Source organism: Eupeodes corollae, chromosome 3 (genome assembly GCF_945859685.1).
Source record: "Eupeodes corollae chromosome 3, idEupCoro1.1, whole genome shotgun sequence".
Classification (NCBI taxonomy): domain Eukaryota; kingdom Metazoa; phylum Arthropoda; class Insecta; order Diptera; family Syrphidae; genus Eupeodes; species Eupeodes corollae.
This window is the reverse complement of record NC_079149.1, coordinates 24,432,054-24,458,680: the sequence shown is the minus strand read 5'-3', so window position 1 is coordinate 24,458,680 and position 26,627 is coordinate 24,432,054. Positions and strand designations below refer to the sequence as shown.

Sequence of the window (26,627 nt, the reverse complement as noted above, 5' to 3'; positions counted from 1 at the left end):
AAATTTTAGTACACACAAATAGAAAAGAGTAAACCAAACATCAAACAAAATACATTCTTTCCTTTTCTATACTCCATCATATTTTTGTAAATCAAAAAATACTACTTTCTCTCTCCCTCCAACAACAAAGGCTCATTTGGCGCACTTACCAAACATCCAGCCATCTCAATCTACGATCCACTTCACGAAACGGCAAAATGAAATAAACAAAATAAAATACAATCGTTGTCCTCGTCGTTGCCGTCGGAAATTGGAATCGCTCATTGTTGCTGTCAAAAAATTTATTATGTGATTTTTCTTCGTGCGTACTTTTCATCGTTGCGTTGTGCGTGTTAATTTATTTGTTACGAATTTTTTAATCATAAAGGAAATAAATAATTTTCTTTTTCTCAATTGGAATTGGTTGTTCAAGATAAATAAAATCGGCTCCCTTGGGGGCAGTGTTTTTTGTTTTGTGTGTATTTAAGAGGAGTCGTGAGTAAAATCAGGATTTGACTGTCACAACTTCAACTTCGTCTAAGCACAGAATAAAAAGTAGTCCTTCATTCTGCAGAATGGCCGAGCAAAACGAAAAATTACTCCAAGAACTTTTGCGTCTTAATGGGAATAATAAATGCGCCGATTGTGGAAGCAAACGTAAGTGTTGTTATAGTTGGGCTTTACCTAGAGATTACTATATGCAAAATTATGGTTAGCAAAACTAATTAATTAATTTGTCGGAATTCAGTATTTTTCTTGTGATATTGACAAAGCACACCTAGGGGCGGGTTTTGGTTCGCTCACAGTTTGTATTCATATCTATTTGTCGACATCATCCGACAATTTATAGGCTTACGTTTAGGTTTGTTTTTGAATGTGATGTTGATGTGCATGGGTCTGGGGCTGGGACATGGGACAGGGGTTTTGATCGAGCGGTTGTTTTTGTTGCTGATGTTATTTATTCATCCCAATGTGAATGCCTGGTTCTTATGATCACATCGAAACACAAACGCCACCCTGCCGCCTGTCGTCTGCCACAAAAAAATTAATGTCTTGGCACAAAAACAAACTAAATTAAATTGAAATTCTCTTCTCGCCTCGGTTGACGGAGATGTTTTTGTTGTGCTTTCATTCAATTTACAAGGTAAACTTTATTTTGATTTTACTACACATCACGGAACGAAGGAAGAGTGTGGTGTGTATAGTGTAAAGTGTACCTACCTACCTATTTCTTTCTTGATTCGTGTATTTTTGTTTGGATTGCCTTTTACAATTTTACAAATGTTCATTCATAAATTTCCGTGGTAGTGGCATTGGCAGAAAACTTTAATCAATCATCTGTGCGAGGGAAACAGTCTAATGGTGTATGGTCAGAGGAAAAAAGAGAAATAACTATATGTTAAACGAACGAAAAAGGCTTAACAAAATACTAGAGTAGAGATAGAGTACAACTTAACTTGGTGCAACTTTATGATAGGTATGATGATTATGTGGATGAGCAATGGGAAGTGAAGAGAAGAGAATAGGATAGGCAAGAGGCGGTTAGAAAAGAAGAAAAATAAAATATAATAAAAATAAAGTTTTGCCACAGAGATTTTGTTTTTATTTTGTCAATGCTATGTAGGTCGAATGTAGCCGCCCTCGTGGGATTGCTTAAAGTGTAACACATTGCGCTTGATTCTGGGTATCGTATGACTTGACTATGACAAATAATAACTGCAGAAGTGCAGAATGAATAGCAAAAGGTTAATGCACTTTTCTATTATAGATGGGTTAGGGTAGTTACCTACCCACATAGATAATGTTGTGATGTTTTTGACATATTTCATTGAAATATTATATACTTACTCTGGTTGCTATTTAAGAATGGAATTCTTGAAATGTGTATTTGAAGATTCTATAGATATTTGATTGATTTGTGCATTGAAACATATGAAATTATATCTAATTTTTATATTTTTGAGACCAAATGTTGTGGTTTACCCCAACCATGAAATTGGAATACCTACCAGCATAAGACATAAATCACGGTTTTTGTTTATAAGGGGTGGGCCAAAAATCAATTTTATATCCAATAATGCAATCAAATATAAAATGAAGACAATCAATTATGTTTCTGTGCAGGTATTATGACTTTATTAAGTAAGAGAAAATATTGTTCTAAATTTGTCCACTAGTCAAATTTCATTACATACATAGGTACTAAGTTGAGATTCTACTAATTCTAATGTCAAGCCTGTGCTATTATACGATCGTGAAACCGGGAACGTCTCAGCTACCATCTCGAAAAAGTTGCAGGCTTTTCTTAATTGCTATCTACGTCACAACCCACATTCCGCTGTCAGGCAGGATGATCCATTCAACATAGACGTCGAAAGCCAACAATCCTGTTTTCCCGACTTAGACGAAGTAAATATTGCCATATCTAAGCTCAACAAAGCCGCTTGAGCAGATAGCATAAATGTCGAGTTTTTCAAAGCAGCTGGAGATAATTTGTTTAGGAGCATCAAAGTATCTGTAAGAAAGCATGTCCGATGAATGTAACCTTAGTATTGTTTTGCCGATTCTAAAAAAAGTATTAACTGCGCCAACTATAGACACATCAGTCTGCTTAACATCGCTTACAAAATCTTCTCTCCAGTAATATGTGAACGGCTAAAGCCCATCGTCAACAACCTGATAGGTCCTTATCAGTGTTGTTTTAGGCCAGGAAAGTTCCAAAGTTAGAAACAACTTAACCGAATAATATTAGGTTTTTATTCTTAAAAATACTTTTGGTGTTTTTCTCATAGTAAAACTTGAATTTAGGTTAATTATTTGGTTATTTTATAAATTAATATATTATTTCCAAATAATTTCATTAAAAATATGGTGCATTCACTTAACTGCATTAAGATATACGATGCACAACGAAGAAAGGACACATGTAAGTGCTTCATTAATATTCGTTTTTTTGTTTTCTTTGCTGAGTTTGACATTTGCCCCGATTACCAGTTCGTCTATTTAAGAGTACCGTTAAAATAAAGTGTTCACTATACGTTTGCATACATTTTTAAAACAATTAAGTGTAAGATCGTTTGGTTTTATTTAAAAAGTTAATCATGTAGCCTTAAAAAAAGAAACCTTGTTATTTTTCACCATAATGAGTTTTACTTTCATACAAAAAAATTGCTGATATTTTTGATATGAAGCCAAACACTGTCGGTGATATTGTTCGAAGGTATAAAAGAGAAGGAAGGATCGAACCAAAGAAGCAGATGGGTCAACCAAAAAAGTTAACCACGAAAGAAGAGCGGCTTATAGTAAGAAAAATTAAAGCAGATCCTCGTTTACTTACTTACTTAAGGTGGCGCTACAGTCCGGGGCGGAGCTGGGCCTCAACCAACAAGCGTCTCCAGCCAGCTCGGTCCCTAGCTAGCTGTCTCCAGTTTCGCACGCCAAGTTGGTTGGTCCTCTCCCACCTGCGTGCGCCACCTGAGTCGCGGTCTTCCTCTATTGCGCCGTCCCTCGGGATTGGATTCGAAGACCTTCCGGGCTTGAGCGTTAATGTCCATCCGCTCTACATGACCTAGCCATCTAAGCCGTGGGACTTTAATACTGCGAACTAAGTCAGTGTCGCTGTACAGCCCGTACAGTTCGTCGTTATATCTTCTCCTCCATTCTCCATCTATTCGTACGGGACCAAAAATCACCCGAAGAATTTTTCTCTCGAAGCATCCTAAGACGCTCTCATCTTTCTTTGACAGGGTCCAGGCCTCAGCGCCATAAATGAGAACCGGGATGATGAGTGTCTTATAGATGGTGATTTTAGGTGCTCAAGTGAGACGACTTTGCTTCTCAATTGTCTTCTAGGTCCAAAGAAGCAGCGATTTTCAAGAGTTATTCTTCGTTTGATTTCAGCGCTGGTGTCGTTGTCTGCGTTAGTAGCGGTGCAAATAAACAAAGTCCTTAACTACTTCAAAGTTAAAATTGTTTATTGGGACGACATCGTTGTTCAATTTCCTTTTTTGATGACAGCATATACTTGGTCTTGCCCTCATTGACCACTAAACCCATCTTCTTAGCTTCCGTCGCAATGCTCAAAATCGCTCTACTGACATCACGCTTTGATCTTCCAATTATGTCAATATCATCTGCGTATACGAGTAATTGGATGGATCTTTGGAAGATTGTGCCTCTAGTGTTGACAGTTGAGTTTTGCACAATTCTTTCCAGAACGATGTTGAAGAAGTCGCATGACAGTGCATCGCCTTGTCTAAAACCTTTTTTGACATCAAATGCATCGGTAAGATCTTTTCCGACCTTGATAGAGCAGCTTGCATTCTCCATCGTCATTCTGCACAAACGGATAAGTTTGACAGGGATGCCAAAACTAGACAATGCTCGGTAGAGCCCTTCCATATAGATGCTGTCATACACGGCTTTAAAATCGATAAAGAGATGGTGGGTATCGATTTGAAGCTCCCGGGGTTTTTCCAAGATCTGCCGTAGTGTTAATATTTGGCCGATAGTGGACTTTGCTGGTCTGAAGCCACACTGATAAGGACCAATCAGGTTGTTGACGAATGGCTTCACATAATACGGCAGAGAGGATCTTATACGCAATATTAAGGAGACTGATGCCTATGTAGTTGGCGCAGTTTAGAGGGTCTCCTTTCTTATGTATCGGGCAAACTATGCTGAGATTCCACTCATCGGGCATGCTTTTTTCCGATCATATTTTGCAGATGAGTTGGTGCATGTCTCGTACCAAGTCGGCAGCGATGCCGTCAGCTCCAGCAGCTTTGTTTGACTTAAGTTTAGATATAGCTATCTTCATTTCGTCAAGGTCGGGTAGGCGGAATTGTTGATCTGCGTCGCCGAGGTTGAGTGGTTCTATCTCCCTTACAGCGGAATTCGGTTCGTCATCGCCGTTATATAATTTGGAGAAGTGATCTTTCCATATTCTCAGCATCGACTGTGGTTCTACTATGATGTTCCCTTGATCGTCTTTACAGGCTTCGGTTCGTGGCTGGTACCCTTCGGAGGTTTTTTTACCTTTTGGTAAAATTTACGAACCTCATTCCTGTTGTGACATCCCTCTATCTCCTCGATCGCGCGCTTCTCATGCTCTCTTTTTTTCCGTCTAAGAAGCCTCGTTTAAGTGCACCAAAAATTGTGCAAGAAGTGTTAATGGAATGCACAAACAAAGTATCTGCATCAACGATACGCCGAACCATTAATACAAATGGCTACAATGTTCGAGTTGCCCGAAAAAGCTATGTATTTATATGCGCAACAGGCAAATTCCAATCAAATTTGGGAGGGTACACAAAAATAAGGATGCAACTTGGTGGGATGATGTAATATTTGCTAACGAGAGTAAGTATAACCTCATTGGATCGGATGGAAGAGTTATGGAGTGGCGCAACACCAAATGAAGAGTTTAAAAGCGGAAACTTAAAGCCGACAGTGAAGCATGGAAGCGGGCACATCATGGTTTGGGTGTGCATTTCGGTAACAGGTATGGGAAATTTAGTATTCACCGACGGTATATTGAATAGGGAATACTATTTGAGGATCCTTAAAGAAAATTTAAGGTAAAGTGCTGAGAAAAAGGGCATTTCAAGGAATTTCAAATATTACCAGGACAATGACCCGAAGCACAAGGCGTATGATGTTAGAAAATGGCTTCTGTATAACTGTCTAAATATTTTCGAAACACCTTTACAATCTCCAGACCTTAACCCAATCAAGAATTTGTGGGATGAATTGGACCGTCGAGCTCGCGAAAGCCCTGTCTCGTCAATAAGTGCACTCAAGACACGGCTTCTAGAAAAATGGAGCAAAATAGGCATTGAATACGTGCAAATATTTATAAAAAACATACCCTGGACGGAGTTTTATCCAATCAAGGGTATCCAACGAAATATAAAAATCATTGGTGAGAAAGATTAATTAAAAAATTAATATACATAAGCATTAAAAAAAAACGAATATTAATGAAGTGCTATTTTTTGAGTTATCGTATTCTTTATTTATTTTATTTTGTTAATTTGCTATTTTAATTGAAAAATTTGTATACAGTTACTCACAAAATTATTGGGTCAAAAATTATATTTCAAAACAATAGTCCATAAAAAATATACACTCAGAATTAAGTGCAACCAGTTTGCATTTTATTTTGTTGCTTGCACTATTGTGATATTAATTGTGTTGAAAATAGTTCTTCTCGTTCTTTAATTTACCGTTACCTTACTCAATGAACTTCACTATACGAAAAACAACATCACATAATTATTGGGTCAAGTATTCATTTGTGTATTTAACAGCATCAAGTGAGGATAACAAATTGAGCGCAGGAAAAAAAAAAAAACTACAGTTGTTCAAGTCCGTTATATTAGTCGATTGAATTGATTTGTTTGCATTTTTTAACACGCATTTTCTGCAGTAAGGGACGAAAAGGCAAAAATACTTTTTTCGACAAGAGGCTTCTTGTTACTTTTCACGATGCCAACGGGAAGACGCAAAGAGAAATCGCTGATTTGTTGAAAATTGGCTACTGAAGTGGATGATTATTGCGGAAAAACTGTTAACCCAGAAACCATACCCCGCGTTCTTAGAGAAAAGGGCTATAACGATAGAGTGGCTAGAAAAAACCATTCATAAATGAAAAAAATAGAAAAAATTTTTAGAATTTGCTAAAACCATTAAAAACAAGCCAGTGAATTTCTGGAAAACACTTAAATGTATTCGGATCGGACGGCCGAGGTAAATTATGGGGCAAGGTAAATACCGAGATAAAGAAAGAAAACATTTTACCAACCGTAAAACATGGTGGAGGTTCGGGGATGGTATAGGGCTGTATGTCGTATGCACTCCTACTTTTAACCTTAGTAAGGGTTTTAAGGTTATTTTCTCATCGAGAGAAAATTGGGAGGATGACATCGTGTCGATAGGTTTCGACACAACCATCTTTACTGACGGCTCAAAGATGGAGAGCGGAGTTGGTTCAGGGATCTTTTCTGAGTCCCTCAATGTAGCCAAATCCTTTAGGCTTCCTGACTTTGCTAGCGTTTTTCAGGCTGAACTGCTGGCAATAAGGGAGGCATGTAAGATACTTAAACAAAACCCAAACCCAAAACCGAAATGTGGCTATCTTTACAGACAGTCAGGCAGCTGTCAAAGCCATTAACTCGGCCATATCCTCATCTAAATTGGTCCAGCAATGTCGCGATGAGCTTGCGAACCTGAATATTAACCTCGGTGTCACCCTGATCTGGTTTCCGGGCCATAGTTGTATCGTGGGAAATGAACGGGCTGACGAGCTAGCCAGGCAAGGATCGGCCCCTCAAAGCTCACTGGCGGAAATGGCTAACATTCCTCTTGGTGCTATGAAGGGTAAAATCTTTTCTATCTACCTAACTGAATCAAACCGAAGGTGGAGCAATTTACCCAATCTCTAGGAAGATATGGCCCACCTATAACAAAACCCGTACAAACGATCTTCTATGCAGGCCAAGGCAAGACATAGCCAGGATTGTTTAGTTTGTACCGGACATTGGCCTATAGGAGTTCATGGAGAGAAGTTGGGTATCTCTTACAACACCTTTTGCCGTAGCTGTAGTGACCAAAGAGAAAGTGAAACCATAATCCATTTCCTCTGCAAATGTTCTGCTTTGGCAAACACAAGAATGAAATGCTTTGGAAGAGCATTCTTTCAAGAACTTGATGAGCTATCTGAGACAAAGATTAGAGACCTAATCTTTTTTCTCAATGCGACAAAATGGCTCTAACATAATCGCTATGAAGCTTCTCTATCAATCTATCCCTTTCAATCAAAGATCAAACGAGTTTTTGGTATCAAAACGGCGCACTACAGCGCTAATTGGATCTCAGGCTAGGTTGCCTTGTGTTCGCCATTTCTACCTACCTACCATGTCGCATGCGGGGGTTAGTAATTTGGTTTTTATCGAGGGGATAATGGATCGAATGGTGTATTTAGACCTTCTAAAGCAAAATTTACGACAAAGAGCTGAAAAAATGGGTATTCCAAGAACTTTTCAGTTCTATCAAGATAATGATTTGATTTTTTTGTTTTTCTTTCTTAAATTTACATTTAACTAAATAAATACATTTGACACAATAATTTTGTGAATAACTATATTGAAATTATGAAATAAGAAATATGTTGAAGAGAAACTAGTTTTTAACTTTTTTTAAGTTTAAAGTGAAAAGTAAAGTGTTTTTAAGAAAGAAACAAAAAAAAACGAATATTAATGGCACTCACTGTACATAGTTTATAGCCCTATTGAAGCTTCAATGTAAACACTTTATAATAGCTTCAACTTAAGTTCAAGTATAGTCTGAATCATCAATAAATTATAGTTTCAAGCAACGCATGTACATAATAAAATTTGTCTTCCAATATCTATTTTTCTACTCTTTAACAAAGAATTTTTCAAAATTCTATATACGACATGATGTAAAATCTAGATGTTAAATTTTTGACCGTTAAAAATGCAATCCGGAACATTCTTTAAAGAAACAAAACAAAATGTACCTATTAATATCTTAAAACACACAACAAAAGCAAAAATAAAACAATATTTTTCTTTACGACCATCCTAATATGCACACGTAATATGTTTACCTTTAGTTTTCAATAAATACATTAATGTTTGTTGTTGATAGGCAAGTGTCGTCTTATGGCAAATGTTTTTAAAAAACAATAAAGAATAATTCAATTTGAATAGAAATAGAATCGAATTGCTTATGGCGTATTTAGGTATTTTATATAAAAGTAATGTAATAAATAAGGGACGTACTTATAAAAATGAAACAAATTGGTTTTGTTGTTTGGGATTTTGAAAAAAAAATCTACTTTCACATAACATTTTCCGGTGTTTTCCGACGACAAATAGAATTAAGGTCAATTGAGAATTTGTTTAGATTAAAAAAAAAAGCAAACAAAAATATTTTAATCTTCGTCAAGAAACAGACACGATGACGGCCCACGACACCAGACAACAAGAAAGATGAACGAGGACGAGTGATATTGTTGTTGTTTATATCAAAAATTTGTTTCCCGTAGACAATTTAAAAGTTGATGTTGGTACATATAGTTTCTTAGCAGACCAAATAAATTGCTTAAAGTCATAATAATATATTTAAATGTCTGCATACATATAAAATGTTGGCGTAGGCGTTGAGAATTCTATTCAGTAGATAGTGTAAAACGTTCTTCATTCATCATGTTTAAAATTGCTATTTTTCAAATGGAAATGTGGAGCGTGTACTAGCCCGATCAAAATGATTTTTTAAGGTGTCTTTGGATAGAAAAGAACATTTAGTTTTTTTTTTACAAATTTAGTAAACCAGCATTTTAAAACGAAGTTAGGTTCGAAAAATAGTAATTAAGTAACAAATTTAAACTCAACCCTCAATGTCGGGAACATCTTAGACAACTGGCACACGAGTCTTTGATTCTAAAACCAAACTCAAAGTATCGATAGGAGAACTTACTGGCGTCTTCCAGGCAGAAGATAGTCTTTAAAGACTAAGACAGATAGCCAAGCTTGCTTTAAGCTCCAAACTGGTTTAGCCATGCGTGGGTAGACTGAATGAGCTAGGCTAGCAGAACAATGTGTAACTGCACTGGGTTGCCCCGATGTTGGAGTCCAGCAAAAACGGGACTAACAGAACTTTTACCGGAACCCTTTTGATGTATAGGATCAAAAACAAGATTAAAAACAAGATGAAAAAAGATCAAAACTTTTGAATAAACTCTCTTTTTTTTATAATAAGCACACACTCAAGGGGATATTACTTCCCTTATTATACAGAGGCACAGTGTGAGCACTAGGAAGAAGAGAGGGGGTTTAAAAGGAGATATCGGTGCACATTGGTTTTTAATTCCTGAATATTGCAATGACTAGAAAAGACAGAGTGTGTTTAGGCATTCCACATTCGCGTAGTACGGCTAAAGAACGAATCTCTGTATTTAACAGTACGACCAAAGTTGGGCTCGAGGGTATACTGATGAGTATCCCTAGAAGCGCGAGTATTACGGTTGAACTGTTTAAGGGGAGGAATGCACCTGGTAGAAAGGGTCAGGCAAGAGACCTTACGACGATGTTCAAGCGAAGTTAATGAACTTTTGATGATATTATCATTTATCAATTTAAATGCTCTACGTTCAATACTACTCAAGAGGCTTAAGTAAGTTGCAGCAGCACCAGCCCAGAGATGGGAGTTATACTCAAGCTCTTTGGACGTGTATAAGTCTTTTAGATAACAGCCAGATCAGAAGGGGTGAAATATTTCTTGCATCGCCTAAAGAAACCCAAACACCTTGCCGTATTTTTGGCGACATCGCGTATGTGATCATTCCACAAGAGGTGGTTGGTGACACACATACTGAGAATATCGAGGTGTTCAGTCTCATTGATGCAAGTGCCATCCATGGATAATGGCAATGGGGATTTATCTCGCTTTTACGATACAAGAAAGCATTGCGTTTTCGAAGCATTAAATTCCACGCGGTTTTTTAATCCTCATTGAACAATGCTGTTTAGGTCGGAATTTAATAAGCTTATCATACTTTATCGTTGCAGTTCCACATCCGCAGAAGAGGGATGTGAGTCTGAAAACGAATATGAAAAGCTAAGAGTACTATCGTCAGCGAAACAATGTAGAAGATCATTAATAAAAATGAGAAAGAGTGTTGGAAATAAAACAGAGCCCTGGGACACACCAGCATTTATTTTATGGTTTTCAGACTTGAATCCATCCAATACTTCTTGTGTTGAACGATCCGAAATGTAATTACTAATCCAATGAAGCAGGGATTCATGAAAACCGAAAGCACGCATTTTCGATAAGAGAGCCTGATGCCAAACCCTATCAAGAAATAATCTTATTTGCTTCAAAGCGATGTAAAGATTTGCTCTGCTGTTCGGTGAGAAGAACCGTGAGATGACCAGTGGACCTATTGCTTCGAAAGCCGTATTGCCGGTCATTAAGAAGCTTTCGATCTTCCAGAAGGGGCGTAGGTGCAATAGGTCGGTATTTATTTATTTTGGAAACATGCTGGACAAATGCAGTTTTCTATACGCTCGGAACGAGACCTGAGGAGTAGTACAAATGAAAAATCGTACGCAGTGGTTTTGCCAGCGTTGAAGAACACCTCTTCAGAACAATTGCGGGGATACCATCCGGATCAGCGGATTTATGTGTGTATAGATCTCTGGCTAAGACAAGCCGAACTACATCCGTAATTGGTCCCAGTCTTTGTATCATTCTTAGTAGAAATAATCTAGGATTAATCACAAGTCTTCTCAATGGTCACTGCAAGATGAATAGACACTTAAGCATTCTAGATCAGAGATTCTGCAATGAGTAATAGGAGACACATGTCATATAATGTTATGTCATCATTCACATAGATATCTGGACATAACTTAATAAAAGGAAAGGGACAACTCCATCTTAAAATACTCCAAATATTGAAGTTCTACAGAGGAATTCGTTTGTAGGGAGTCCCTTTGAGTGGCACCGTAGATACCCCATTAATATTAATTCATTCAATCCAACAATTTAATAACCCTCTCTATTACTTAAGTCTTAGAAGAAAGAGCCATGCACTGCGTAAGAACTAACTTTTTTCAAATCTAACACGGTTGGAGTCCATTCTCAGCATTTTGCTCATCAATTTTGTATATAAAAAGGTATTTTTGAGAACTTGGAATCGATACTTAGCTATATCTATGTCTTCCGGAACCTCCTTAAAGAAAGATAAAGCTTTATTCAATTAAACTATACAAATATAATATGATAGCATTTTTTTTCTTCTTTTATAGATGTCGAATGGGCCTCATACAATATTGGTATATTTCTGTGTACCCGCTGTGCAGGTGTGCATAGGGCTATGGGTGCACATATTTCCAAAGTTAAACATTTAAAACTCGATAAATGGGAAGACAGTCAATTGGAACGAATGAAAGAAGTCGGCAATCAAAGAGCGAAATTAAAATACGAATATCGAGTACCGCCCTGCTATCGACGTCCATGTGAAAACGATCCACAGTAAGTTAAGACTAAGAACAATTTAATGACCACTTTTGTAATGTATTTTTGTTTACAGAGTCTTAATAGAACAATGGATACGAGCTAAGTATGAACGTCTTGAATTTTCACAAAATGGTCGACCAAGTTACATATCCGGACATATGGAAGGTTTTTTAATGAAGCGTGGCAAAGAAGACAGTCGCTATCAGCCGCGCAAATTTATTCTTTCCGAATCCGATGACACCCTAAAGTATCACGTAAAAGAAAGCAAAGATCCCAAAGCTGTGCTTCGAATATCCGAGCTGAATGTTGCATTTGCCCCAAGAAAAACCGGTCATCAGAATTCATTGCAATTTACATACATGAAAGACGGTTCAACGAGGCATATTTATGTGTATCACGATGAACCAGAGGTCATAAACAACTGGTATATGGCAGTTCGATGTGCTAAACTACATCGTTTGCAAGTTGCATTTCCAAGTGCATCTGAAAATGAACTAACCCCCCTGCTAACAAGAGACTTTGCCAAAGAAGGTTGGCTATTAAAGACCGGTCCAAGACCCTCGGATGGCTATAAAAGACGATGGTTTACTTTGGATAATCGAAAACTAATGTATCATGATGATCCAATGGACGCGTATCCAAAGGGGGAAATTTTCTTAGGTCATAATTTGGATGGGTATAGCGTGAGGGTGGGTGTTCCGATCGGTGCTAAAGAGCAACGATATAGCTTTACATTGTTTACACCTGAGCGAACGTATAATATGTGCGCGTATAGCGATAAGGAACGAGAGGATTGGATGAATGTGATTCAAAATGTTCTAGAAAGACCACTGACGCCGCAAGATAGTTCAAGTAAGTTTATTGTTAATAATTTAATTGATGGACATTCAGTAGAGGATCCAAGGGGGGAGGGGGGTTGTGGGTAATAACACCTAAACCGTAATGTTCATAGAGTTTCATGTATAGATTTGTTAGTGGTTCTAAGATAGTTTTTGAAAAAATGGGTTTGTTCTTTTGATCTTATCAAAAACCACTAAATTTGTGTAAAGACACTTAATGTGTTTCTAAAATTCAAAGTATAGAAAACACCAATTAATATTTAAATACTTCAATCAATTTTTGTTCTCTAATAAATATTTTGATAACACATCGTGGATGTGATGTAATATAATGATTGAGGCTTTAGAAAATAATGCGGTCTTTTGTAAATGCAGTCTTTAAAAATTATTTATTGGATTCAATTAAAAGATTGCATTAATTGATTTCATTTTGGGTCTTCAAATTATGCAATCACCATTCACTTGTATTTTTCACTCTTTCTTAATTCTTTTAAAACCCTGATATGTTTTAAGATTTGGAACTTATGTTGGTTAGATATCCTGATAAATAATAGGATCACTTTGGATTTTCTTTACGAAAACTGAAGTTGGCCTTAAATGCAGTTTTTACTCTATTCCAATTTCCGAAATTTACGAGTATCTTCTTATTTTTAAAGTTATTGGTTTGCATTAATAATGTGGGGCTTTTGAAATTTCTATATTGCTATAATAGATAAAAAATAAACTCTAAGTATCTTGAAAAGCCCTAGCAGTGCAAAATTTAGAAAAATATTTGTTTTCCTTTTTTCGAAATATTCAAAATTATTCTCTAACAATTTAAAGGTCCGCTATTCTGTCCCAAGTTATATAAAATGTAATATTTGGATATGAAAGTAAAATGAGAAATCAGAAAACACTGCATATTCTTATTTGCGAATCATTTAATCTCTTAAGGAGTTTCATTCTTGCCTCATTTAGGAACTAAGCTCCACATTATATTTTTCTCCTTGAATTTGAACCTTCCGAAGCTATTGTTTGTTCACCTTTATGTTGATATTTTAATAAAAATTACACTGTCGCTCATCTGAAGGTTCGCAAATATTTTCACCACACTGATGGCCTCCCTTCATATTTATTGCAATGACACATCTTTTTATATGTAATGAAAGAGCATCATATCATTATGTGCTTGTTTTGGGAGTACATAATTTGTCTTAAAGCTTACCGTTATTCTCCCACGGTAGCTAGACTAAATGTATTCTTAGAAACAAGCATTTTTTGTCTCATCTGAATACCTTCAACAGCAAAAATTGCAGTTTGCGTTGAGTTGCGTGTTAATTTTAATCGAAATTTTATCTGTCAATAAATTTAGTGTGTTTTCCTATTATTTGTGAAAATGGGTAGCGGAAAATCTTTAAGCGAGGAAGAAGAGGCAAAATAAAAGCATTTCGGGAATCAGGCATAAGCCAACGACTTATTGAGAAGAAAATAAAAAGAAGTCAAAATTTGGTAGGCAATTACTTGCAAAATATCCAAAATTATGAAAAAAAAACATGAAAGGAGGAACTTATACGGCCACATCAATGGCTGATAGACGTGCTATCATCAGAGCAGCTTCTAATCCTCATTATTCAATTGCAGTTTAGCTACAGTAAAACGCGTTATTAAAAGTGGTTCTTATTTGAAAAGAACAAAAATCAGAAAAAACACCACTTAACGAACTAGAAGAGAAATTCGTCTCCAATTCTGTAAGAAATACATGTCGTGGAAGTCAGAGTGGCAAAAAGTGAGGGCCCTGACGGCTATAATTATTGTTTTCATGACCTTCGAAAAGAGGAGTATAATTGAAGGCCGCTGTTATGATGTGGGCAGCTATTTCCTTCTACGGAGCCTTGGAGCTCCAATTTGTTACATCGAGAATGAATGCAAATTCTTATAAAGGTGTGCTTGAAAAGGCCTTCCCACTGTATGACCTGTTTAGACCAATATAATGGACATTCCAACATGATAATAACCCTATCCTTAGAGCGTGGACAGTAAGGCAGTGGATTGAGAGTCAAAATGTAGAGATGCTGGTGTGGCTGCCATACTTCCCTGACCATAACATAATAGAGAATGAGGGGACTTCTCTCACGTAAAGTATACGAGTTAGGTAGGATATTCGAAGACATTAAAAAAAGCCTGGTCAGAAATTTCTCTTCAATACCTGGAAAAATTGTATAGTTCCATTCCAAATAAAATTTACGAGACTATATTAACTCGCCAATGGTGACCTACTGGTCTGTGCGAAAAAATGCGAATAAATTTCGTATCCGTTATTGTTTTTTGTTGAATTTGAATTTGTCTAATTTAATAAAAGAGCTTCTGTTGATTTAATATCACTGTTTTATTTTCAAGGAACATTTATTTAAAAAAAGCGAAATATTAGACACATTTTGAAAAATCTTTAGCTGATAAACCCGGTCCATGAGACCGGCGTCACCATTGATCAAAGTCAAATTTGCGTCACCAATGGCGGGTTAAAAACAGTGGCAACACTCATTAATAACTTCCGTTAAGTAATCATACAATACAAAAGGGTAAAATAAATCTTTGAATTCAAATAATTTGTATTGTTTTATTCTATTTCATCCGTTGAACCTATTCAGAGCCAAAACAATGGTTGATTTTATGAATACATTTACTCTAGCTACCGTGGTAGAATAACGGCAAGCTTTAAGACACATTTTTTGTATAATTGTGAACCTATTCAGATGAGCGGCAGTGTATATTAACAAAGCATATTTCTTTCAACTTAAATTGATTTGTTCCTCATTTCATTTTGTTGAATTCTTTTTGATCAAAATACAATTAAAACCTGCACGCAAGAAATACAAGTTTTCAAAAACAAGTGAATTTTTGATATCCCTTGATAAAAATGTGCAACGAAATTGTAGAAAATAAAATTCTCTACAAAATACTTTCTATCATTAATGACAAATAAATAAATAAATAAATACTAAATTCTATCATTAATGACAAATAAATAAATAAATAAATACAAGTTATTTTATTTGTTTTTATTTTAATTTTTAATATTACAACTTATTTTTATTTAAATATTATATTTGCGACGCGTTTCGGAGATGCTTCTCCATCATCGGGCGCAATACATTTCCCTTCTATAAAGGTGCGTGTCCATTTGAGAGTACTTCTGCTAGTTAAATCTCGAGAGCAGCACTCGGGAGAGTGTCCATTTGAGAGCCAAATTTTAGGAGTTTTACTATCGCGAGCTCTCTGCTAGTAAATTGAGTTTTCTTGCTGAGAGTACTCATAATCGTGTCCACTTGATAGATTTCTTCTTCTAGCATATTATCGGTTGGCCATGTATTCTATCCACACTGATAACTTCCCATCCCGTCTGTAGATTTGCCTTGCTTAATAGGTCTGTAGGTTTTCGTGTTTTGTTAAAAAAGTTGACAGTTGAATTATTCTAAAAGATTTTAAAATTACCAACAACATTTTGCATTTTATGACATAGTTTGATATCGAAACCTATTTTTGTAAACGAGATTTTAAGTCGAAAAACAATTTTTACTAATTTTAGTAGCATTTGATTTTATTTCTTAAATAAATAAATACATCTTTAATGAATGAATCTAATTTAAAGTCAATATCTTATATTGTTCACGAGATATCGAGAACCGAACATCATTTTTTACCGAATTTGCGTACTATTTTCTGTGAAATAAAAAAGTTTGAACACAATATTTTTAATTTTTAAAAAGCTATTTGAGTCGAAAGTAAATTTTTACCAAGTTTTAGTATTGTTTTTTTAGGTTTTTATTTTTTGCAAAAAAAACTGTAAAATAATTTTTCTCAAAATGGTTGAAAACAATAATTTTCATAAGATAAAATAAATTGGAAGCCATAATCTCAAATTTTTTAAAAGTTATTTGAGTCAAAATTCCATTTGTAACAACTTTGAGTAATGTTTTTTAGATATTTATTTTTTATAAAAAAAACTGTCAATTCGATTTTTCTCAAAATTTGTTAAAAGAAGTATGTTAAAAACGTTATTCTTTGTTGCATAAAATTGTTTTGGAGATAGAATCATTTTTTATTCGTGCAGTTTTTTTTATTTATAAAAAAACCGTTCATTGTTTTTTTTCATAAAATATACTTGTTTGGTATCACGTTACAATATATAATATACAATTTAATTTTGTTTGGTTTTTGGTTCGTGAGATATTGATATTTTCACCTTCTTTTTAAAATGATATGGTAAAAAACCACCCACTTGATTTTTTTGACATCCCTTTCCGCAACTTTCTGTAGTCGATATCTTTACTAGTTTTTGAGCAAAGGACGACGAAAAAACGTCGGATGTACGAACGAACGTACACACGCACGCACAGGCATCGTTCTTAAAATCTTTTATTTCGACTCTAGGAATCTTGAAACGTCGATAAATATTAAAATTTTCAATTTTACAAATCGCACCTATTACAATAACTTCCTTTAGGAAGTTAAAAATGTATATTCAAATCAAATTTATATGCAAAAAAAGACATAGTTTCCACTGTTTGACATGTATACTCTCGACAGCTACTCGCAAAATACGAACTGTGTTGGCATTCCGCGAGCTTATCTCGGATAGTGGTAAACACATGTGTCCACTTGCGAGTGACTTTCAAAAAGATCGATGTCGAGAGTAATTAGTCAGCTCTCCGCGAGCTACTCTCCAGACTATGTCCACTTGCGAGATCGATCTCGAAAGCAGCTTGAGCACGTTTACTCTCAAATGGACACCCACCTTAAGTTTTCTGACTCATTTCTATCGTCTTAAAGTTACAGGACATTTTGGTTCAAAAAGTATTTTTTTGATTCTGTATTTTTATTCGAATCAAATTTGTTCTATGTACAGTTGTTGTGTTCATAAAAATAGCAGTGCTTTTAAAATAAAACAAAAAGGCCTTTAATGTCAACGTTATAATACATTTCATTAAACTTCTAAAAACAAACTAAAAATGTATATTCAAATCAAATTTATATGCAAAAAAAGACATAGTTTCCACTGTTTGACATGTATACTCTCGACAGCTACTCGCAAAATACGAACTGTGTTGGCATTCCGCGAGCTTATCTCGGATAGTGGTAAACACATGTGTCCACTTGCGAGTGACTTTCAAAAAGATCGATGTCGAGAGTAATTAGTCAGCTCTCCGCGAGCTACTCTCCAGACTATGTCCACTTGCGAGATCGATCTCGAAAGCAGCTTGAGCACGTTTACTCTCAAATGGACACCCACCTTAAGTTTTCTGACTCATTTCTATCGTCTTAAAGTTACAGGACATTTTGGTTCAAAAAGTATTTTTTTGATTCTGTATTTTTATTCGAATCAAATTTGTTCTATGTACAGTTGTTGTGTTCATAAAAATAGCAGTGCTCTCAAAATAAAACAAAAAGGCCTTTAATGTCAACGTTATAATACATTTCATTAAACTTCTAAAAACAAACTAAAATATTTTATTCATAATAACAGAAAATAAGTATTATAGATTTTTTACCGTTAGCTTTGTCACAGTAAAAACCGTTTTTAAACTATATAGCTGTAAGAAGTAAGAAAAATTGTAATAAGTTATATGAAAGTCTACAAATAATGATAGCTTACAATTAGTATTTTGTTGCATAACCATTGTTTTTTATGATGCTTCGCATCTACGTGGCATCGAGTCCACTAAAACCTGACACCTTTCGACTGGTATTGCGTTCCACGCACTGCTTCGCACAATTATTTTGAATTCTGGGGTTTTGCTTTATAAATTACGTTCTGATAAACCCTCCACATATTTGCGATGGAGTTTACGTTGTGGGATTGAGCGGGTCACTCCATAACGAATAACTTCTTCTGCGCAAACCATGGTTTTGCTTTTTTTGAGGTATGCTTTGGGTCATAGTCTTTTTGGTATACCCAAACCAACGGCATTTCGTCCTCAGCATAGGGTAACATAACCTCCTCGAGAATGTTCACATACTCGGTTGCATCCCTTATACTCTCTATAAGATATATAGGCCCCACCCCGTAATATGAAAAGCAAGCTCATATCATAATTTTTCCTCCACCATGCTTCACTGTTTTTTATAGTGTACCGTGAATAGTATGCTGCATTTAAGGAACTTCCCACATATTATCGACGACTCTTGGACCCAAAACTTTGCCTTCATCGCTTCACAGAACATTCCTCCACTTCTCTTTTGCCAAATCTTTATGCGCTTTAATAAACTCCATTGTCTTTGCCACATGCCTTTTCGTCAAGAATGGTACCTTGCGTGCACTTCGGGCCTGTAGCTTCACTCTTATGACGTCTTCGTATTGTGACGGCGCTAACAGACAGTTGAAGTCCATTTCTTATTTTCCTAGAGCCTATGAAAGGGTTCTGTTTTGCTAACTGAACAATTTTTCTGTCAGTTCTTTCAGTAGTCATCCTTTTTGGGCCTCGCGTTTTCGGTTTATTTTGCAAATTAAAGGCGTTACTGAACATTTTTGCTAAATATTTTGGTAGGTTTTTCCCTCCAAACGCAGTTTTCGAATAAGTTTTCGAATTTCTTCGGTGCAGTGTCTTGACCGCCCGATTGTTTATTTTTGAGGTAATATTTATTAATTTTGTATATGCTAGTATGCTACAAATACTTTATATAGTATAATACACTTTTTAATTATAAAATCAAAAACACTGCTATTTTTATGAACACTCTTCAAGCTAAAAGTCTCTAATATGGAAACGAAAGACCGTTAGATGCAAGTAACATGTCAATTTTTTTTTTTGTAAGAATTTCCGTTCTTAAAATAATTGACAATCTAATAAAATGTGACCAGCACTGCTATTTTTATGAACACAACTGTAAGTTCCAAAAAGCTTTATTACTGTTTTCAACACAGCAAAAGCTGTATTTATTGCAGTTTTGTACATTTTTCTATTATTTTGTGTTTCAGCAAATTCAGCCGCTTTTAAAAAACAAAATAGTTGACTTTATGTTATTAATATATTTTTTCTTACTAATATACTACAAAATTACGAAATTTAACTAAATGCTGTTCGCGTATTTTAAAATTTCATAGTTTTTCGTAAAAGAGAGCGCTCACGAGAAAGTAAAATATTTCCCCAACATACGAATTTTATTCCCAGAAATTTCTTTGAGCTGATTTGTGAAAAGTGTCAAATTTGATAGAACTTCAAACAAATAAATAATTTTCTCGCTTTTGCTGTCACTTATAAAATTAAAAATTCAAGTTTCAATTTAATCAAGTTTTTTTTTCATAAAAAAAAACAATGGACCAGCATGATGTTGCTTGAAATTTATGTTGCCTTAATTTATTTACAAAAAAATAAATAAATGCTAAACACAAAATGAAACGATTATGTTTTAAAATGTATAGTTTTTTTGACAGTCAAATTTTGGGAAACATTTGTTGTTTTCCCGTTCGCTTACTTTTTTGTAGTTTTGTCTTTTTGTGACAGAATTTTACACTCACTCTTAAAAATATCTCTTTTTACAAATATTAGTGCAGAAAGTAAGCGAACGGACCTACAGTGGGTCACAGCTTATTTGACCCACACCTCATATATACTTTTAATCGAGTATGGCTCCTTAACAATAAAAGTTATTTGGAAAATACAAACACAGAATGGTTTATTAGGTTTTTAATTTGAACATGACATTTGAATAAATTAAATTTATTTTAAAACACCATGATTACCTTGACAAAAAAAAAAGAAATAAGTACATTTTTTAGTACTTCAGCTTATTTGACCCACAGTGTTTAAAGATCACCTGCATCAGAAAAAATATCGAGATAACGGTGATTTTTGCATCTTTCTCTTATTTATTTTATATTAAGATAAAATTACCAGTTTTGGTTATTTTTCGCAAAAGCAACACGTGTTACGAATCTAAGAAAACGAACAACATTTGAACAGCGTGAATTAGTGCTTCATCATCATAAAAATGGACAGCGAAAAATAGCCGAAATTGTTAACATACCAGATGACACGGTCAAAGCTATTATCCACCGTTTTGTATTCGAGAATCGAATTGGAAATAAAGGTAGAAAACTTCCGAAAAAAATATTTAGTGCATCGGATTAACGATATATTGTGCAAAGAGTAAAACAAAATCCAAAGCTATCGGCAATAAAACTGGATAGTGAGATGCCGCCGGGTCCTTAGAAATAATGATTTGCAGAGTAGCACGGAAGAAACCTATTATCAATAAAAAAATAGAATTAGTCGTTTTCAGTTTGCAAAGGAGAATATAGCAAAGGATTCCACGTTCTGGAAGAGTGTTATATTCGCGGATGAATCCAAATTTCATATATTTGGATCCGATGGGAGGTCTTATGTGTGCCGAAAACCGAACACAGAGCTCCAACATAAAAACTTAAGAACAACAGTGAACCATAGAGGAGAACATGTCATGGTATGGAACTGCATGTCTGCAGCTGGAGTCGGCAAGTTGCAATTTATTGAGAGTACCATTGATAAATTAGTGTACCTCAATATTCTCAAAAATAATTTGCTCCAAAGCGCAGCAAAACTAGGCATAAAGGATACATTTCGATTTTATCAAGACAATGATCCGAAACATACATCCGGTAATGTTCAAACTTGGCTAATTTACAACTGCCCTCACGTTATTAAACCGCCGGCACAGAGTCCAGATTTGAATGTCATCGAAAACTTTTGGTCAATTTTGGACACAAAAATACGCGAGCGCCATATTTTTTAACAAAAATGACCTAAAGATGGCTTTAGTTGAAGAATGGGCAAGAATACCTGTGGTGGAAACGACAAAAAAATTGGTGGATTCTTATCGAAATCGACTTGAGGCAGTCATTAATCAAAAGGGAGGACATACCAAATACTAAAGTTATGGAAACGTGTCTTTTTGTTAATAAAAAGTAATCATTTTACTCGATTTTTAAAATAGGTCAAATAAGCTGTTACCCTGAAATAAAATAAATAAATTGGGTGGCGCAACAATCCGTTGGGAACCAGAGCCTGTGTGCGAGTACTGTTGTCAGGAATGGAAGGGGCCTACAATTTTAGGCCAAATCCGAAAGTGCTAATTTGAGAAAGCCCTTTTTCATGACAAGACTTACTCTTGGAAGGATTTGTCAATTCTTCGCAAGAGGCAGTACCCGCGAACATTAATATTTTTAAATTAAAGTGGCACAGGCATTGATTTTTCATGACAGTCCAACGCACTAACCATCATGCCACGGGTACTATTTACTTACCCCGAAATATTGATTTTGTTATTTTTTTGTCAAGTTTTAATTAATTTAAATAAATGAAGTTGTTATGTTTTAGTTTAAAACTTAATTAACATTCCCGCGTTTTTATTTTGTTGATCACTTGCTTCGTTAAAGAGATATTCTCTTTTAAAGTTGTGAGCAAAAGGTGGGTCAAATAAGCTGTGATCCACTGTATATTTAAGACGAACACTACGGAAATTATTGTTTTTGCATATGGATGGGTAAGAATATAATCAGTTGTAATAATTGAAAACCGAAGCAAAAATGTGCAGTTGTAGATCTTTGAGATGTTTAACAAAAATTTAAAATACACAAAAATATCCCGAAAACTTGAATAATAAAATTGGTTATCCAAACTCCAAACTTATTTAGAGCAGAGGAGTTAATTGTACAAAACAGTTTAAAAGTTCTCTTTAAATAAATTTGGCTTAAAAGTACCCGAAATTTATCTAAGTTGTTGTATGTAAGCATTGACGCTTGAATGGGGCATGTACAAAAAATAGTTGGGGAATGCTTTCATGAGAAAGGAATCAATGGCGGATCCAGGGGGGGGGGGGGTCGTAGGGGTCATGACCCCCCCTGGGAGATAATTTGTTTGCTTTTTCGTAGGAATTCCCTTCAATTCAAAACTAATCGTATTGCATTAATGGATATGACCCCCATTATATTGTGAATTATTTATTTTTTGGATATGAAAACAACATTTTTATTTTACTTCCTTAAATTTGTTGCTAAAAGTACTACTTTTACAACTACTTCTACTGAAGATTGGACCAGGAACATAATATGAATCGGATATTCAGCCCAATTTCATGAACACAGCACAAATTCATCAACTTTTTACCAATTGACGATCTAGGGGGGGTCATATGTGCCAAAAAGCTTATACAGTTAAGTTTTATAACTAAAGATTTATTAGTAATTTAATGACACTCACCAAAAAGTGGTTTGCTGTCATAAACAACTCAAATTTTGATTTTCGCTTAATTTACAACTTGAAAAACTTTATTCATGCTTTAAATTATTTTCATAAAAATTGTTTCTAAGAAAAAGAGCAAATATTCAGGTTCTTAAGAAGAAACCTTGAATAAGAGATCATCAATTTTATATTAAGTTGCCTTTGAATTCCTTAAACTAGCCTTCAATTTTATTATTACATTTTTTTGACACACATAAATAGTGAACATTGAAGTGATTTTTACTTGTGACATATAGGAACTTTATAGCAAGTTTTGCATTAGTAAAAAATTTCAAACTGGAGTTTTTAATCAAATATGACATTACCACGGTAGAGAAGTCGAAAAAAAGTGGGTACCTCGATTCCTTCCGTCTGTCCGTCTTGGCCGCTACAGTCCAAACAATAGTTCTGATTGAAATTAAGATTGTCAGCTGATTATCATTTTATTAATACAAAAAATAACAGCAGTCCCCACACAAATTTTTTGATTCAAACACGTGAATTTTCTAAAACTATCTCAAAATTTTCTGTTCTTAATTTGGCTTTTTTCTACAAGAAAAACGTATTTTCGTATTGCTCCAGAAGGGAACCCCTCAATAATGGAACGATTTCAAAATTCTTCTCTTTCTGTGCAAGCTCTTGTCAATGATCAAATTGATGATGATTTTTTATTATCAAAAATGTATTTTTTTTTTATTTTTAATACAACACTAATTTTGTTTACAAAACTCAATATCTCAGAAAGGGGACAACATTTTCTTACGAAATTTAAATGTAAAATGTTCAAATATTTATAAGTCTTTATTTATTGCTTATACCAAAAATATTTTTAAGACAAAATTTAAAATGATTTCCGAAAAAAAATATGTAGGTTTTGACATATAAAATGGCATTGAAATTTTTGAGAAGAACTTATTTTGGAGGTACATACATTTTTATATCTTAAAATATAGACAATATTTTTAAACAGACTTTTTGGAAGAAATTATCAAGTCCTTGTGACCCAGTCGTGCATTTCATTTCTTGCAAATTTGGTTTTCTGTTGAATACAAAAGATCTTAAAAAACTTAATAAAACTACTTTTGAAGTAATTTGCTTTGGATGCTCTAGAACTGAGATTCAAACATGAATTTCAATAATACAAATGTCCCAAAAAATCAAGTAACACTTTTGTTAAACTAATGGCTAAATGAAAAACATAATAAACGTTTCATATCTATTAATATAAAAGCTTTGAAACGTGTAATTTGTGAGTGCTACAAAACTTTTCTTCCCAACTTATTTGTTTACTTACCTTACTTTGTTTTAATTTAAATTTTTTAGATAAATTATGTTCTTAAATACAACTATTTCCTTAAGTTCAACAACCAAACCTTTTTGTCTTTACAATTTTTAAGTTTTGTTCACGCTTTTATAAGATCCAAATACGAGTAAGCAGATTGCTAACGATAGTAATAAGTGACTCCCGGAAATTGAGTTCGAAAACACTACGTCAAAATAAGCCCGACATGTTTACATTCAGATCCTCTCTCATTTTCTAGATTTTTAAATTTTTACAGCGTTCTTCGCATTCATAGAAATGAAAACAAGAAAAGTGTGTTTTGTTTTTGGAAAAAAGCAACGTTTCAAAACAATTTCCTACATTTCTGCGCGAAATGCAACAAAAACCCTATAAGCTATTGTATTTTAGCTCTTAAATATGGCATATTTAGACAACTGTTCAAATTAAATAGTTAGACCATAACTTGCTGGACAACAGTGTTCTAAATAATTTGACAACCAAAGTTGTCATTTTAGCAATTATTAAATTTTGTTAGCATCCTTTACAAAACATTAGAGAACATTTTTAAGCAGATGGAAAATCTGGATCCGCCCCTGCAAGGAATTTACCCAATATTTCATTATTGTGATCTGGGCGTAGGATCAGATCGTCTAGTTTCCATTTATGTAACTATCTTTTCATAAGGCACAAAGTTATAAACCAAAATCCTTGTTCAAGCTTTAAAAAGCTGTATGTCGGTAAATACGACTTTTAAAGTTGTCAACACTTGAACTCGTTAATTTCATGGCCTATGCCAACAAGAGGGCTGAAATAAAAAATTCAAGCATACTAAAATTGTAGTAAATGCTTGATCTCCTCTTTAATACCTGAATATACCCTTTTATACAGGCTCTAATAAATAAATAAAAAGTTTTTTTTGTCAACTGGTCTAATATAATTTTTTTTCCATTTGCAGTGTCTGCTCGATTAATACGAAAGCGAACTGGAACCCATGCGATGAGCATGTTCTCCGGCAGATAAAACCAAACTCGCCTATAAATAAACATAAACAAAAACTGAAGCTACCACTACCACTCAATAGCAATAGATTTCGCTTTTAAATAATAAATTATTTTGTATAAACAAATAAAAATACATTTTCAATATAAAAACAATTAATAAAATAAAATAATAAAGTTAAGGTCACTTCAACTACACCACTAATAATAATATAATAAAACATACCTACATTTATATATATAGATTATATACAAAAACAAAAGTTTGCATATTATACAAATTGATTACAAATCGTGTTCGTTATACCTATATACCTATATTATATAATAAATAAAATTATATGTATACAAACATTAATATTTATATTTAATAACAAAAAGAAGAAAAATAAACAATAGCGAAATATTATACATCTGTCCCAGGGCTAAGACGGATCATATTATACTATTAAACAAAGATTTAGAAAAAATAATAATAAATAAACAATTTGCAGAAACCCAAGAAATATAAACAAAAATAATATTATAATAATATGTTTGTTTCTTTCTGTGCTGGTTTGTTTTTTTTTTTGTAATTGAAATGTTAAAAATTAAAATAAAAGAAAAACAGAAGAGCTTTTTCATTGTTATAAAAGATATTTTGTTGTTCCATGTTTGTTTAATGTTTTTTTGTTTTATAATTATCTTGAATTTGTACATTAAAAAGGAGCATATCAATTTAATTTCAACAAAATATTAAGTTTTCATTAGAAAAAATATAATAAAAAAAAATTACATTTAAGATTAGAGTAAACAAAATAAATGCATTAAAACAAAACTATTGATACATTTATAGTTAGCAAATACCTACAAAAACAGCACTTTACAGGAATATTTATACAATTTAAAACAAAAAATTAAATTAAATATAACATTTATAGCGTAAAATACCTTTGATACGTTAATGAGTGTGTTGAAAATAAACTTGGTTTGATGAATGAATACCAAACCAAGTGTTTTAAAAGTTGTTCAGCTAAATCGTTAGAAAATAAAACCAAAAGGCATAAAACGTACACTGCCCTTAAAGTTAAAATCCATATAAAATACGATATATATTAATTATTCTTTTATTTTCATTTTGTGCAGAATTTTTTAATAGTAAAATATGTTTTAGTTTTCGTATTCAGATTGTAACGTACCTACCTAACTATTGTATTTTTTATTAAATAAACATCATCGCTGTTTTGTTTACATACCATTGAAA

At 34.0% G+C, this 26,627-nt stretch overlaps 1 protein-coding gene across 1 annotated transcript; it reads left to right on the top strand.

Moving 5' to 3' along the window:
* Positions 1-207: 207 nt before the first annotated feature.
* Positions 208-26,627, top strand: LOC129951787 (arf-GAP with dual PH domain-containing protein 1-like). The gene is made up of 4 exons (XM_056064106.1): positions 208-636; positions 11,820-12,045; positions 12,104-12,882; positions 25,342-26,627. The coding sequence occupies exons 1-4, from the start codon at positions 555-557 to the stop codon at positions 25,404-25,406; spliced, it is 1,152 nt and encodes a 383-aa protein (XP_055920081.1). The 5' UTR covers positions 208-554; the 3' UTR covers positions 25,407-26,627.